Source organism: Bidens hawaiensis, unplaced genomic scaffold (assembly GCF_021521415.1).
Source record: "Bidens hawaiensis isolate Kalapana, Puna unplaced genomic scaffold, B.hawaiensis_p1.1 tig00000760_1, whole genome shotgun sequence".
Classification (NCBI taxonomy): domain Eukaryota; kingdom Viridiplantae; phylum Streptophyta; class Magnoliopsida; order Asterales; family Asteraceae; genus Bidens; species Bidens hawaiensis.
Window position 1 is genome coordinate 4,978,749 of NW_027491043.1, and position 16,849 is coordinate 4,995,597.

General features: G+C 38.9%; 1 protein-coding gene across 1 annotated transcript; it reads left to right on the plus strand.

Moving 5' to 3' along the window:
- Nucleotides 1-12,842: 12,842 nt before the first annotated feature.
- On the plus strand, nucleotides 12,843-16,639 carry LOC143533927 (uncharacterized). Its single transcript, XM_077028553.1, has 6 exons — nucleotides 12,843-12,962; nucleotides 13,033-13,281; nucleotides 13,692-14,321; nucleotides 14,664-14,876; nucleotides 14,962-15,053; nucleotides 15,843-16,639. Exons 1-6 carry the CDS (start codon nucleotides 12,843-12,845, stop codon nucleotides 16,513-16,515), a joined length of 1,977 nt encoding a protein of 658 aa, XP_076884668.1. The 3' UTR covers nucleotides 16,516-16,639.
- The last annotated feature ends 210 nt before the right edge of the window (nucleotides 16,640-16,849 follow it).

Consider the following 16,849-nt stretch of genomic DNA (forward strand, 5'->3'; position numbering starts at 1 on the left):
TGGCTTAGAGAAGTTCACTTTCTCGGTCACGTTGTAAACAAGAAAGGAATACACGTTGATCCTTCCAAAGTCAAGGCCATCGAAAACTGGGAAGCGCCAAAAACCCCAACTGAGGTGAGGCAATTCCTAGGACTAGCTGGCTACTATCGACGCTTCATTGAGAACTTCTCCAAGATAGCTCTACCACTGACCGCGCTAACTCAGAAAGACAAGAAGTATGTTTGGGGCGAAAATCAGGAAACAGCATTTCAAATGTTAAAACAGAAGTTATGTAGTGCGCCAATTCTGTCTCTGCCCGAGGGGACGGATGACATCGTCGTTTACTGCGACGCTTCACATCAGGGACTCGGATGTGTCCTTATGCAGCGGAACAAAGTCATAGCGTATGCCTCGCGCCAACTCAAGACCAATGAAAAGAACTACACAACGCATGATCTGGAACTTGGAGCGGTTGTCTTCGCGCTAAAGATTTGGCGCCATTACCTCTATGGTACAAAGTGTATAATCTTTACGGATCACAAGAGCCTTCAACATATATTCGATCAAAAGGATTTAAACATGAGGCAACGAAGATGGGTGGAACTGTTGAATGATTATGATTGTGAAATAAAGTATCACCCTGGAAAGGCGAATGTGGTAGCAGACGCGCTAAGTAGGAAGGAGCGAATAAAAACGCTAAGAGTCAAGGCTCTAAGGCTGACCATTCGCGCAGACCTCTTTACCAGCATCCGAGACGCTCAGCAAGAAGCTTTGAAACCAGAGTTTGCTAAAAACGAATCCCTTGGGGGTATGATTAAGAGTTTGGAACTTAAAGAGAACGGAAATTTATATTTCGCTAACCACATATGGGTCCCTCTCAAGGGAGGATTGCGCGAGCAAGTATTAAACGAAGCTCACAAGACACGGTATTCCGTACATCCTGGCGCAGACAAGATGTACCAAGATGTTAAAACGCTGTATTGGTGGCCCAATCTTAAAGGCGCCATCGCGACGTATGTCAGTAAATGCCTGACGTGTTCGAAGGTGAAGGCTGAATACCAGAAACCATCAGGGTTGCTTCAACAGCCAGAAATTCCCATGTGGAAGTGGGAACAAATCTCTATGGACTTCATCACCAAACTGCCAAGGACACCTGGGGGTTACGACACGATCTGGGTTATTGTGGATCGGCTAACTAAGTCAGCGCACTTCCTGCCGATCAAGGAAACCGATAAGATGGAAAAGTTAGCCCGATTGTATATTCGAGAAGTAGTTTCAAAACATGGAGTCCCAGTGTCCATCATTTCTGATAGAGATAGTCGGTTCACATCAAGGTTTTGGAGATCGTTACAAGGAGCTCTAGGTACTCGCCTTGATATGAGTACAGCTTATCATCCTCAAACGGATGGGCAAAGCGAGCGAACAATCCAGACATTGGAAGATATGCTACGCGCGTGCGCGATCGATTTCGGAGGTAGCTGGGATACTCATCTCCCATTGGTTGAATTTTCTTACAACAACAATTATCACACAAGCCTCAAGGCTGCGCCGTTTGAAGCTTTGTATGGGCGCAAGTGTAGATCCCCACTGTGCTGGGCTGAAGTGGGTGACAAGCAAATGACTGGTCCAGAATTGATCCAAGAAACAACAGACAAGATTTTTCAGATACGGGATCGCCTTAAGACAGCGCGCGACAGACAGAAGAGCTACGCTGATGTGCGAAGGAAACCATTGGAGTTTCAAGTAGGGGATAGAGTACTTTTGAAAGTCTCTCCATGGAAAGGAGTCCCCCGTTTCGGCAAGCGAGGAAAGTTGAATCCGCGCTACATTGGACCATTTGAGATCCTGGAAAGGATCGGTCCGGTTGCTTATAAACTCCGTTTACCCGCCGAACTCAGTGGAGTTCATGATACGTTTCATGTGTCCAACCTCAAAAAGTGCTTATCTGACGAAACGTTGATTTTGCCGTTGGAAGAGATTCACATCGACAAACAGCTGCACTTCGTAGAAGAACCTATAGCAGTAACCGATTGGAAAGAACAAAAGTTACGCAGAAGCAAAATCAAGTTAGTAAAGGTTCAATGGAAATCAAGGCGTGGGCCTGAATTCACTTGGGAAAGAGAAGATCAAATACGCAAGAAATACCCACACCTCTTTCAGAGCATGGCTTCTGCCAGCAACGTCTCCTAAATTTCGGGACGAAATTCGCTTAACAGGGGGAGAATGTGACACCCGGTAAATTCCCAATCCCTTAAACCAAGTAATCAACCTAAATATTAGGTAATTATGTTATATGCGCCTTGCGCGAGCGCGCCATGTTAGAATCAGCGCGTGCATTTGTTATGTGCGCCCTGCGCGAGCGCGCCATATTAGAATCAGCGCGTGCATTTGTTATGTGCGCCCTGCGCGAGCGCGCTATGTTAGAATCAGCGCGTGCATTTGTTATGTGCGCCCTGCGCGAGCGCGCCATGTTAAGAACCTGCGTGGGCATATGTTATATGCGCCATGCGCGAGTGTATTGGTTTTATGTTTCTATAACTTAATGTTGTCTAATGGGCTGACCGTCTCGCATGATGCTAAGGCGGGTGCATCCCAAATCGTCTATGCGCGTGCGGAAGGGGAACTAACCTCCCCGCATGGCGGGAACATTGAGAGCTAGTTTGTCTGAAGCTCCAAGATGGAATTGACTTCAACATAACTGATCACTATGTTGAAATACCAAGACCACCTGGAGAATCTACAAATGAAACTCAATGTCCCTAACTGCGAGAAGGTTACGCACCTACTCGCAGCAAAGAAATGTCCTTCACGCAGAAAGCTATGCGCACAAAGTAATACGCGCAGAACACTTAGTCTATTCTCCAGATGTAAGGAGATTACTCCCGCCCAAAAGGAAACAGTAGCGTGTTTCAGAGATTTTCCACTTTTTACTGTACACTGACAAAAGTACCTGAAAAAGCACACTGTAACACGAAAAGTCAACTGTCAGCCACCCTATTCTCACCAACCCCAGACCTGCATGTCCTGACCAAATCAAATCAAAATCTTTTATCCACTACTCCACTTTTAAATAAATAATAATAATTTCCATACTTTATCATCATTACACCTAGATATGAAAAGATTACAATCCCCTAAAGCAAGGGATTGTGTTCCCTTGAGTTTGCCTATAAATATGTAACCTAAATTATCACCCAAACACACTTCAAACTTCTCTTTTAAGAACTGCAAACTTGCACTAAACATCTCCCAAGCATCCGTTATTTTCAATTCCGTTCCAGTTACTAGGTAAGCCGAGATTATAAACTTGAGATCAACTTTCCAAACCTTATATTCTCCTATTTCTTATATACTTCTTGTTATTTAATCGTATTCTAGACCTTCAATTCAAAGGCCAACACCAAGAAAACCCGAATCTCGATTAATCCCTTAACAAGAACCGCAGGTGAGTCTCACAGCCCCTATTTTCACTGTTTTCACTATTTTTAAACTGATTTCGGGGCGAGGGACACGTACTTAAATAATGTTTTATCATGGTATACTTACAAGCTATGCAAGCGATTATGTGTTTAAAATTATGTTTCATGATGAGCAATGCGAACGGTTATCTATGATTTACGATGTATGTGCGCCAGAACTCGAGTAAGTGATCACTTTACCATTGGAACTCTAAGGGTAGGGACTGCTGGTTTGATCCGCCCACTCGTAGGGGTCGCACCTCTTACACAGACGAGTGCCTAGTATGGTCATGGGGCAGTACTATGGGTTTGAGCCCGCTCGTAGAGGTCGCTCCTCTTACGCAGACCCTTGTTTTCCGGCACAACGTCTGCGCGTAACCCGCGGGACGGTATTATTCGCTCGTAGTGGCAGCGCCACTTACACAGACGAGCACGGTTTTTCAGATGTGTCCGCGCGTAACCCGCGGGACGGTATTACTTGTTTCGCTCGTAGTGGCAGCGCCACTTACACAGACGAGCACAGTTCCCAGAAATGCTCGCGCGTAACCCGCGGAACGATTTTATCAGAATGTGTTGATAGAACTATGTTTTACCAAGCATGTGTTTTAATGATGCTATCAGAATTATGTTTCAGAATGATTTTTATCAAGATTATGATGCAATACGATTTATCAAGTTACTAAAACTTGTGAACTCACTCAGTTTATACTGATTCAAATGTTTTACGTGTCTTTCAGGAGATAACTAAGTAGCGCATGGAGTCACACTTAGAGCACCTCACGCTGAACATCTAAAACTAGCTTTTTGGAAGATTTTAGTTCTATCCCTTCGATGCGCGTGGTTGTTCTCGCCGCGCAAGGGGATATGGCGTGGAAATCTTCAACAGTTTTTATACTTGGATGTTTTTATGTAATTTTTAAACAATGTAATGTATTTGTATTAAACATTTCATCCGCAATGAAAATCTTACTTTGAACGTTTGCAATGGCCCGTGCTTAATTATCAATCCCCACTCGCGCGCGCCCGGCTGTTTCCGCCGCTCAGGCCCGGGTGTGACAACACATACAACCCAAACACGTATCATTCCATCCGATGGTGATCATGCCACACAAGCCTCCCCCTTTACGGGCTTTCCAGGGCCTGCCACAAGATTTTATAACCTGAGTAGTATAGTTTGGCCCGGCCAAGATCACCATCCATCCGTATGCAAACACAAAGTAGGCATACGCAAACATCCTTAGTCGATAACGACCAATTAACATCGCCAATTATTGGCTATAAAGTAACGAATGTATAAACATACGTATATATATATATACATATATATATATATAAGTATATATATCATTCCAAAACATATCATAATGAAATAAGCCTATGGTCACAAAGTAACACATGCGTATACATACATAAATATCATCTCAAGACATGCTATGATACAAGTAAGCCTATATCCTTGAGCCTAGGCCATAAGTAACGTATGTAACCTTAAGGAATATATGACCATAAACGAGTCTCAAATATCCTAAGGCATAGAATATAATTCACACATATTTTCATGAACCCACAAACACAAGTAAGGCCATGTAATACCATCCAATTAGTTTAAACGAGTAAAATCGGGTAAAGTTGTAATATGGTGTGTATGCTAGCCCAAAACGTAAAAATGTAAGAAGGGGCATCATGAGCTCACCTGAAACGAGGCAGACAATCACAACGGGCTAGAGGACCCATAAGTACTCCCACAACTCAAAAGCCTGTCGGATTACGAACTATAATTACTAACGGTACTGAATCGACTCGTTTATCCTACGAGGCGTTCTAACATGGTTTGATCTACCTAACGCCTTGACCTTGCCAAAGTCATTTAAAACCGCCCCCGGGGTCTTGTATTAACCAAAACCACCCTTAGGAAAACCCAAGAGTAGAGAATTCCCAAATTACCCCTGGAAGCACTATGTGAGACTAATATGCGCGTTTAAGAGTTGTTTAGGCAATTAACATCCAACTCAGCCCCGTGTGGACCCAATATGATAATTTCACAGCCAACAAGTCCACACGAAGCTACACGATTTGAATGGGTCGGTAACTTGTAAGCACAACGCACCAACTATTCAATAAACGCGAATACGCGTTGTACCGACCCGTTTGAGTAACAGACAACAAATTCAGCCCCAATACTTATAAAAATAATTTTCCAAAAGCCTGTAAACCGAAACGAAGTCACCCGAACTGAATTGATCGTTAATTACTTCAACACTTGCGTTAAACGCATCAATTCACTATTCTAGACAACCGAATACCAACTTTCAATCTACAACTAGTTGACCAATCAAACGAACACCAATGCACATAATTTTAAAGTATGTTATACTAGACATACTTATGAAGATTTTGGTGCAAAAATCTCAACCAAAACAGTCCTGAAATTGATCAATTGGACAGCTACCCGATAAGCCTAAAACAAGCGATTTAACGACGAATAAACGAGTCATAAGGATGAATTAAGGTGAAAAAAAGTTGAAACGATATAGTACCGATCTGGAACGAGTCTCGGGAGGTTGGAGAAGGGCTGGTTTGCACGCAAAAAGAGAGAGGGGGGGGGGGTTTGAGGGGCGCCGATCGGATAAGGGGATAGGGTTAGGGTTTTATTTATTTTTTTATATATAAAATATTAACAATATACATTCGGGCCCCTCCACTTTACTAATGGTTGAACTTGTATGAAAAGTTAAGTATGATAAGCTTACGAGGGTGGCAAAGAGCTCCACGAAGAATGTCGGGTCAAGCCCGGAAGGTATACACAACACTACAAGGTTAAACCCTTTTTTTTAACGGAAATTGATGGACGTTACAGTTGTTTATATTACTGTGCTGGTATGGTTTTGTAGCCGGATCCTGTCGGGTTTAGTTTCGGTGCTGATTACTCGTTTTATTCCGCTGCGCATATATTGATTAATCGGATTAACTAATTATTCGACCCATTATTGAACCGGGTTTAATAATAAATTTTTGACTGATCACCACTGAAACTCAACAAGTATGAGTGGAAGCAAGGTTCGTGTCCTCAGGGATACAGATTTAACTTTATTATACCAAAACATTTTAAGTGCAAACACGATTGTTTTAAAAGTTTTTTTTTCTTTAATTTAAACTGAAAATTAACGAAAGCAAATTTATTATAGAAACGTGAGTTCAAATATTTAAAAACTAATTCCAACATTAAGGCAATTCTTGATTCAGTTCTAGCTTATGATCATTAACAATTATGGTGCAATGATTTTTATTTGAACGGTTTGTATCAATGCTAGACATTATGTCATTCGGATAACCACTCTATCTAATGTCTAACCACACGTCGTTCGGTGATTAGAGCCAGGGCCATCTCCGAGAATTTAAATACCTCGGCCGAACCAAAATAAAAAGGCCTGTATGTCCTAATAAGTAACGAAATATATAAGCTATTTTTTTTCAAACAACGATTAACGTTAATTATTTATGGAAAATTGGAAATAGATAATCCAAACTTTTGTGTATTGGTCGATAATCTCATCTTTAAAAATCATTACCAACGGTCCAACTTTTCATCTATTTTTGTCTCAATGGACATTTGTTAAAAAACACTTAACATCGTTAATTTTTTTCTAAGTTTCAAACCAATGTTTTAGGGCTTTTGATCGGAAGAAAGATACAAGCCGACTGATATAAAACTTATCTTGAAACGGTGATTCATATGATTTGATTTTTGTTAATTGAAAATTCAAACACCCGAATTGAAACACTGTTTAGTCGTTCGGATCACTGTTTACATCAGTCGACTCGTATCCTCTTAAATTAAAAGTCCTAAAACATCGGTTTGAACTCGGAAAAAAGCTTAACGACGCTAAGTGCTTTTTAATGGATGTCCATTGAGACAAAATAGTTGAAAGGTTGGACTATTGGTAGTGACTTTAAATGTGAGATTATTATCAGCCAATATACAAAATGTGGGATTATTAGTTTCCAATTTGCCATTATTTATTTAGTTTTTGATGGATTATGGATAAAAAAGGTTTGGGTCCAAAATATTTAATATGATTAACATCCATACCTATTTTATAATTTTTTTAAATATATATATTGGGTTTTGCGATTATTTTTTTAAAAGATTGGGTTTTGCGATTCAAAAAGGGGTAGCGGCGCAGCTTGTTGCCCGCTTGCCTTCTGTTTCGATGTAATCCAATAAACAATTAATACGACAATTTTATTGTTGATTCTCAAAAAAAAAAAAAAAAAATCATCATATATATACTATGTGTATATATAAAAAAATTTTGGCCCCCAAAATTTATGTGCCTCGGCCGGCCGCCTGGTTTGCCCTACCCAAGAGCCGGCCATGATTAGAGCCAATCCGCTACTTCAAACTCACGTCGTTCGAATCTTAGTGTGCGAATTGCATGATAAAAGCATCGATTGAGTTGTACATGCTATAATTCATGCCTAAAAGCAATATGGTGTTGTACGTCATCTAAAAGGAAATCAATTGTGTTGTCGTAAGACATTTCTATATGCGTTTTTGTGCCACTTTTTGTTTGGGATAGTCAATGATTTGGGATCATTTGGTATCACTGTCACGGGACATCCTCCTTTGTCCTAGACAACTCAATTTGATTTTGAAAAACTATATATACGTCTAAAATATATTTTTAATATTATTAAACTAGATTATTAAATTTCTCGGTCCAAACATGTGTTAAAGTTGTTTACGAGACTAAAATTATATTTTTTTTTCGAAAATAAATTCATTTTCATTAAAGTTTATACAGAAATTGTTTTATACAAACCTATGTATTTAGTTTTTTTTTCTTTTTTTAAATTAACAAAATACAAATTATTAACCAAAGATTAATTGGCACTGGCGAAGCTTACTTAGGGCCGGGGGAGGTCCTGACCCTCCGGTTTTTTCGCGTAGTAGTGTAAATTTACCCGTTTTCGCCTGAAATTTTTTATGCGTAGTGTAAATGTAGGCGTTTTCGGCTGAAAATTTGAGTCCGGCCCCCCATCGTTTGTGAATTTTTGTATACATTTTGAGTCCGCCCCCTCTGGTGTTTTATTCCAAGCTTCGCCACTGTTAATTAGTATGCTAATTATACTACAAATTAAAATGCTATGTTAGTGTTACGGTTCCATTTAGAAATAGAATACCAACTTTTGTTGCGCACGTGTAGGTTTATTGTTTTGTCCACGCATCCATCTCGCTTCTCTTTATCATCTTAGAGTTGTGAGTTTCCTTTTTTATGGTGTTATTGGGTGAGTAAGGCTTAAACTTTAAAGCTTCAAAATCAGTATGGACGGTTGATATCCTGTCTCAAAAAGACTCACTTAAATATTGGGGGTGGATTCAAATATTATTAAAAAAATATATACATCACATTCAATATGCTCCCATGATGAATCCATCTAAAAGTTCATTAATCATAAACTTCAAAGTTATCGATAATCTTAATCCAAATAATTATGCTTTTATTTTGTGAACCACATTCGCTTACGTACTAGGCGTGCTTCGTTATATCATGACTATTCCTCTTTCACTGGCTTATTTGTACCCAGCTACATGATGGCGCTCCTCTCAGCCAATCCTCTTACGAATCGATATCACCTAGGTCTCTTTTACTTAGATTGATTTCAACATGAATACAAAGAAAAGTATTTTCTAGCACCGTGGTCCTTTGAATCGTAGGATGACATATTCACAACTTTGATCTTGATTTCGTCTTAGCGTGGCATAATCGAGTTTTATATGAAACCCGTAAGTAAACCCATATAATATTATGTGCTTAGAGCATTCTCAGCCTATTCCCTATATTTTTTAAGGGAGTTTTGAAAATTATATGGTATGATTATGAGTGGTTGTGAGTAGAGCAGAGAGAAAATGCTATATGGGAAAATTAAATTTGAGGTTTCACTGTTCCATCGTATTATTTTTTAATATTTTCTTAAAGTGGTTTTGAGTGAATGAGAGAAAAAAAATAATGATAAAGGTATAAAAAATATTATTTAACTGAACATGAGAAAGAAAATACAGTGATTTTTAATGCAATTACTAGTTTAGAGCCCGAGTTCCACACGTGTGAAATATATATTAAAAATAAAAAAGTATTATATGAAATATGTAAATTCAATTGTTTCATGTAATAATTTTTTATTTATAACATTTTATATTAAGATTTTGATATATCATGCACTATAATTTTAAGTTGAAAACCAAATATTGATGATTAATTTATTTAAAATAAAACATTCATACTGATATTGCTATATTAAATATTGTGTGTATAAAAATGATTTATAACAAAATGTTGTCACATATTTAAAAAACTAAATTTACAATGATTTATAACAAAACGTTGTCACATATTTAAAAAACTAAATTTATAAAGACTAAGGTTTTGTTGTAAAAGAAAATAAATAAAAATATATTTTATTTAAAAAAAAGAGAGAAACGATGAACAATCTTAAATGGTTGTGTTAAAGAGATATGAGAACAGGGCCGGCCCATGGGTGTGGCTGGGTGGTCGACGACCATAGGCCCGACACCCTGCTAGGCCCGAATTTTTTTTTTTGAAAAAAATTATATGTATTTTTATTAAAAACAATATGTATATTTAATGTTTAAACACAATTACATAACCATTTGCTTGGTCTTTTGGCAAATGGGTATTACTCACAATCACGAGGTTGTGGGTTCTACCCTCACTTGAGACATGCTTAATCCTTTTTTTATTCAAAAGTTTTTTATACAACCCAAATTATAAGCCCATATAAAAATTAGACGGTTTAAACCCAATAAAATACTTATTTTACTTAAAGCCTAAAAAAATTTTCGCCTTCGGCCCAAAAGTTTTTTTTTTGCTTTCTCGGAGCCAACCTTGTATGAGATGACAATGTGATATTGTGAATTATAGAAATGTTAACAATTAAATATAATTTTGATTTTATACTTATGAGAAATCATATTTATATATGTTAAGTCAAGAAATCAAACACAATTACCATTTTAGTGGAGTTGATAAGGACATATGGTTTGAAAAATGAGGTATTAGGCTTTAAATCCGTATCACACAATAATAATTTATTTTTCAAAATTTTATAAAGCCTTACGAGAAATAGGTTATAATAGAAAAACAGGTCATAGTTCACGATATATATGAATATATGGTAGAGAATAGGCTGTTATAAAACAAAGGTATGTTGGTTTTAATAATCCTAACTATTGCTTTTTGATCACTATTGGTCCCAACTAATGAATTGGTTACTGATGGTCCCAACTTTTAAAGTATTTGTTTCTAATGGTCCTCGACTAATAGAATCCTAACGCCGTTAGTTTCAGGTTGTCGGGAAAACGTTTTTGGCCAGAAAATTCAAATTTGTTGCCGGAAAACACCACATGAACACCGTAACCACCGCCAATTGACTCACCGCTAACCAATTACCACCACTTGAGCACCATCAACCGATTCCGACGATGGTTCTAGGGTTTCCGGAGACCTCAATAATTGGGGCTTTTACTAGAAAAAGGTTCCTAAAGGTCCGATACGAAGTTACCAAGATGTTTGGGACGAAAATGTTGAGTTTTCGGGAAAATGTTGAGTTTTCCGATGACCTGAAACTAACGACGTTAGGATTCTGTTAGTTGCGAATCGTTAAAAACAAATACTTTAAAAGTTGAAACCATTAGTAGCCAAGTCATTAATTAAGACCAGCAATAAGCAAAAGACAAAAACCAATATAGTTAAAACAAACAAATTATTGGTTGAAATAAATACGTAACCCGCAAACTTATGAAATCATCAATTATTAATCGAATAAGTTAAAATTAGTATCAAATTTGAAATTCAAAATTGATATAGATCTGTGCCTGTAAGGCTGAGGGGTGTGGGGCGCAATCCTGGGCGCGAGAGCCCCTCCGCTCGCGCCTCGGGGCGCTAACCCCACACCACCGTGGCGCGAGCCGGGGCGCGAGCTGGGCGCGAGCGCGGAAATCCATGCAGGCGTGAGTGTGTTCGCGGGAGAAGAGAGAGGAAAGGATGGTGGGCTCGAGAGAAAGAGCCGTTGGAGCTCAATAATTTTTAAAAAAAAAAACCCAAACTCCTATATAATACCCCATTTCATCTATAAAATACCCTATTTCACCCATATCAATCACCACAACTTCAAAATAGAACCCAAAATCAACCCATCTTCCCAATTTTTTTTTAAAAAATAATGTCGTCGTACTTGTCTGATTCCGACTCCTCCGAAAAGGATGATTTGCTTCTTCATGTAGGGGGAGTTTTGACCGCAACCGTGGTCGATCTCTTGTAATTTGAATTTTAAAAAAAATGTGTGTTTTTTTAAATAATTTATGAGTTTTTTTAATAATACGTTTTTTTAATACATTTAAAAAAAAATAAAAAAAAAATCCGCTGGAGCCCCTCCACACCAGGGCCAGGGGCTCCAGCGGGGGCTCCAACACCCATCTTATCCAGTTTCTCTCTCTGCCACACGTCACAATATTATTGGCTGGAGCCCCCACTCGCGCCCCCGTTAGAGCCCCCCACACCCCTCAGCCTAAGGCTGAGGGGTGTGGGGGGCTCTAACGGGGGCGCGAGTGGGGAGCTGAGGGGTGTGGGGCGCAATCCTGGGCGCGAGAGCCCCTCCGCTCGCGCCTCGGGGCGCTAACCGCACACCACCGTGGCGCGAGCCGGGGCGCGAGCGGGGCGCGAGCGCGGAAATCCATGCAGGCGTGAGTGTGTTCGCGGGAGAAGAGAGAGGAAAGGATGGTGGGCTCGAGAGAAAGAGCCGTTGGAGCTCAATAATTTTTTAAAAAAAAACCCAAACTCCTATATAATACCCCATTTCATCTATAAAATACCCCATTTCACCCATATCAATCACCACAACTTCAAAATAAAACCCAAAATCAACCCATCTTCCCAATTTTTCTTTTAAAAATAATGTCGTCGTACTTGTCTGATTCCGACTCCTCCGAAAAGGATGATTTGCTTCTTCATGTAGGGGGAGTTTTGACCGCAACCGTGGTCGATCTCTTGTAATTTGAATTTTAAAAAAAATGTGTGTTTTTTTAAATAATTTATGAGTTTTTTTAATAATACGTTTTTTTAATACATTTAAAAAAAAATAAAAAAAAAATCCGCTGGAGCCCCTGCTGGAGCCCCTCCACACCAGGGCCAGGGGCTCCAGCGGGGGCTCCAACACCCATCTTATCCAGTTTCTCTCTCTGCCACACGTCACAATATTATTGGCTGGAGCCCCACTCGCGCCCCCATTAGAGCCCCACACCCCTCAGCCTAACGGCTTCTTCCTATCAAAACCCTAATCTCCCCATCTTAAATCCACTCTTAATTGCATCAAATTCTCCATTCAATGGCGTCTCTAACCCCCGGAATCCTATTGAAACTCCTCCAAACCATGAACACCAACACCCGAGTCACCGCATTGTCCCAGCTCTCGCAGCAGGCTCCGACGACCTCTGGCCCAACCACGGCTTCTACGTCTCTCTCTCCGACTCCCTTAACTCCACGTACGTTTCCTTATTCTCACCAACCGCTTACAGCTGGGCCAGTTTGTCTATGTTGACAAGTTTGAGTTCCATTCTCCGCTTCCGCGTGTGTCTGGTGTGCGCCCGGTTGCCGGACGCCATCCCTTTGTTGGAACTCCGGAGCACTTGGTTGCCAGGATTTCGAGTGCCAAGAGAGACTTTGTGATTCAGGCGGCTTCGGATTCTGATGGTTCTGGTGATCCGATTGCTGCGTGCTTGGCTGGTAACAAGTCCGATGGTGAGCCAAAGGAGATCAGAAATGAGGTTAGGGTTTCTTTTTGCTATGCAATTTTATAAAATTTGTGTGAATCTTTAATTGATTTGTTATATGTTTATTGTCAATCCTTAGGGTGTAAAACTGATTGTTTTTTCGGCACTATACAATTTTCATTTACTGATTATTTGAAGATTGAGCCAATAAATAAATAAAATTTCACTCAGAGAGTAATTTCCTTGTCTCCTTGACCGATATGGCGATATCTGATATTTTTCTGCATTAACTGCTTAGTTTAACAGTTTTGTTACACCTTTTAGTTTTGAGAACGAAATCTATGCTTGAATTTTCATCATAGAATGCAATACTGACATTTCAAAAGACTTTATCAAATATGCTAGTTTAAAACTTGATAAAATTATTAAGTTCTCTAAAAGGTGTTAATTTTTGTGTTAAATAGGGTAGGAACAGACAAGTACTTGCTCCACGAGAGAATGTGAATAATACTATTGACGACTCAAAAAAGTCTTCAGAAAAGCCTCCTCAGAGGTTTTCAAGCCCATCTATGAAGCAACAGAGGTCAATATCAGCAGGGAAAAAGACCACAGCCGAACGAGACCCTTCGCCAGCTGGCAAACTTAAAAGATCATCTTCTCCTGTGCCCTCAAAGTGTGTGGTTCCTAGTTTAGTTGCAGCCCAAGAGGATAACCGAAAGGTTGCAAAAGAGCCAGCCATTATAGTTCCTTCAAGGTACAGACAACCGTCACCTAACGCGCGGAGACACGCATCCCCTAGTTCTAGGAGGATGTCCATGTCACCAGGAAGGCGGTTGTCGGGTGGTGTTAAGGTTTCTCCAGCAACAGATGTTGGTAACAAGAAAAAGATGGCAACTTTGGCTGCTGATATTTCAAAGGTTTCAGAAGCACTTGTTGGGTCTTCCATAAAGTCAACTGGGTCATCCGCAAAGTCAACTGGATCATCCTCAAAGACAAGTAGGAAAAACTGGGATGAAGCACATGGAGCTTCAGAACATAAAGAGAAGAGTATTGGTAAAAGTAAGCCAGACTTTGATGCTATTTTGAAAACTCAGGTAATATTTATAAACCATCTTGTTTATATTCTAACATATTTGTCATTAGGCTTGCAAATAAACCAAATGCTTAGTGAATCGTTTGGTGGGAAGTTGGTTGGTGTTCATTAGTTTATGTTTGCTTATATATTCATTAAATTTTTTAGCCCATAACAATTTAGTATAGTTTTATAAGAACAAATATCACCCATTACAATTCAATCTAGTTTTTTAAATTAAAATATCATTTGTTACAAACAAACATAAACGAACACGAGCACACTCATTTTCTTAACAAACACGAACAAGAACAAGAACAAGAACACCCTGTTTGTTTAATTGTTTGTGCTCAATTGTTTGCAGGCTGCTCTTTCTAGACGTTTAAGTGATGCACATTCACAGCATGGTGATTCTCCAATTGGAGGAAAAGTGAAACCGAGCTTGTGTGACACTCCACCATTGCCAGATAGTACAACTACTACTACAGCTCTTGGAATTAAACTTCATGAGAAGAAATGGACTGATGGTAGTGTGCCTTTGGATGCAGTCTCTTCAAAACTAGCAAAACTTGGACAGGTGTAAAAACATACTAATACAGACATTGTAGTAGATGTTCAATCCAAAAAACATGTAATAACATGTTTTTATATTGATTTTGTAGGATGCTATGCAAAGGAGAAATCTGGCTTCGGTAGCTGCAGCTGAAGCGTTGCAAGAAGCACTTGCTACTGAAGCTATTCTCAGGAGTTTGAGGTGATCCTAAAATCCTGAATATGATTAGCACACTATACAAATGCTAATAGTTTTTATCCTTAATGGATAAATTATGATTAGTTGTCAGACTGAAGCTAAATGTTTAATTCCAAGTAGTCCTCACAGGTTTTGGTAAAAAAGATAACTTTTTGGTACATATTCTTATTAAGTTATATGGGTAGGAATCGGTTTTGAGTATGGTCAACAAAAGTCAAGAACCAGATCGAACACGAACAGGGTTTCTTGTTTGTGGCCGTTAAGAAAATAAGCATGTTTTTGTGCGTTTTTGTTCGATCGTTAACAATATAAACAAATGGTTCACGAATAAAAATCACTGAATATACATGAATGAACACAACTGAGTTAAAACTAGTTAAGAAAGTGTATTGGGCCTGAAAAGTTATTAAACTAAGTTGTAATAGGGCAAAAAATTTAAATGGATATATTAACAAACGTAAACGAACAAAACTTAACAGACAAACATTAATGAAGGTAAATGAACAAACATAAACGGATTTAAATAGACAAACATGAACAAAAGTGTACGAACATAAATGAATGAACGGGACGCGTGCTTATGTTCATTCGTTTAACTAAAGGAACAAACATAAAGAAACATTCATGAACTCACTGTCGAGTGCCGAATGGCTCATGAACTGTTTACTAAACCTTCAGTGTGTCAAAATATGATTTCAAACATTCTATTGATTTAGTAATAATATACGTTTTTAATTGAAATGATTTAGGAGTATTTATGCATTAAATATAGTTTCATTTAACCATTTGCAGCATGTTTGCAAATCTCTGCTCAACATCAAAGGCTGGAAACCCTTTACCAACAATAGACAGTTTCGTGACTGTATACAATGACACTGTAAAAGCAACTGCAGCAGCCGAACCACTTACTAGCACCCACATCCACTACCAAAACCGCACCATGGCTCAAGACACCGCACCACCTACGGACAACTCAAAATCGCTAGCCCTCTGGGTCGAAGCCGCACTAGCCACCGACCTCGAGGTTGTTTCCCTCCTATCAAAACAAGGAATCCAGTCCCCATCACAATCACTAAAACAATCTCTACCCGAAACGGTTAAAAGCCATTTGATGAGTTCTTGTTGTAAGCCAACAGTTAGTGGGCAATGGGTCAAAGGCCAAGGGATGAAGGAGACTTTTGAATTAGGAATGAGCTTGCAAAAAGAGATGCAAACATGGTTTTTTAAGTTTGTTGAGGAGTCATTAGATGCTGGCTTTCAAGTTTTTGGGAAGAATAGTGTTAATAGTTGTGAAGTGGGACCCATTAAGGTGATTTTGTCGCAGCTTAAACGAGTTAACGATTGGTTGGATCGGATGGTGTCGAAGCAGGACAAGGCGATGACAGGAGCTGTTGAACGGTTGAAAGCGAAGATTTATAGGTTTGTTATTCAACATGTTGGTACTACATATGACAACTCATCTTGATGTTTTCTGAGGTAGAAAAAATGTCTGATGTTTATTCATAAAAAATCGCATGTTTTGGATTGTGTACAAGAAGGCAAGATTATTTGCCAAGTTATATCAGGATCTGTGGTTTGAATGTATTTGTCAAATAAATATATATTCTGTTTTATATTAACATATTTAAATCATTTATATCCTAAAAGAGCTTGAGGACAACCATTAGACAAGACTCATCTTCAAGATCAAATCATGGATAGTTGTGATAAATAGAGAAATGTGAAATCTCGAAATATAAATATATTTTGATGATGTTAAAAATCCAAGTATATAGACTAAATAAAACGTAACACTAAAT

What these genes read in the sequence shown, in the direction of transcription:
- LOC143533927 (XM_077028553.1), top strand. Translation starts at nt 12,843, where the DNA reads ATGGCGTCTCTAACCCCCGGAATCCTATTGAAACTCCTCCAAACCATG. An exon ending in ATGCTATTTTGAAAACTCAG is followed by an intron (nt 14,322 to 14,663) that starts GTAATATTTATA and finishes AATTGTTTGCAG; the next exon opens with GCTGCTCTTTCTAGACGTTT. An exon ending in GCTATTCTCAGGAGTTTGAG is followed by an intron (nt 15,054 to 15,842) that starts GTGATCCTAAAA and finishes AACCATTTGCAG; the next exon opens with CATGTTTGCAAATCTCTGCT.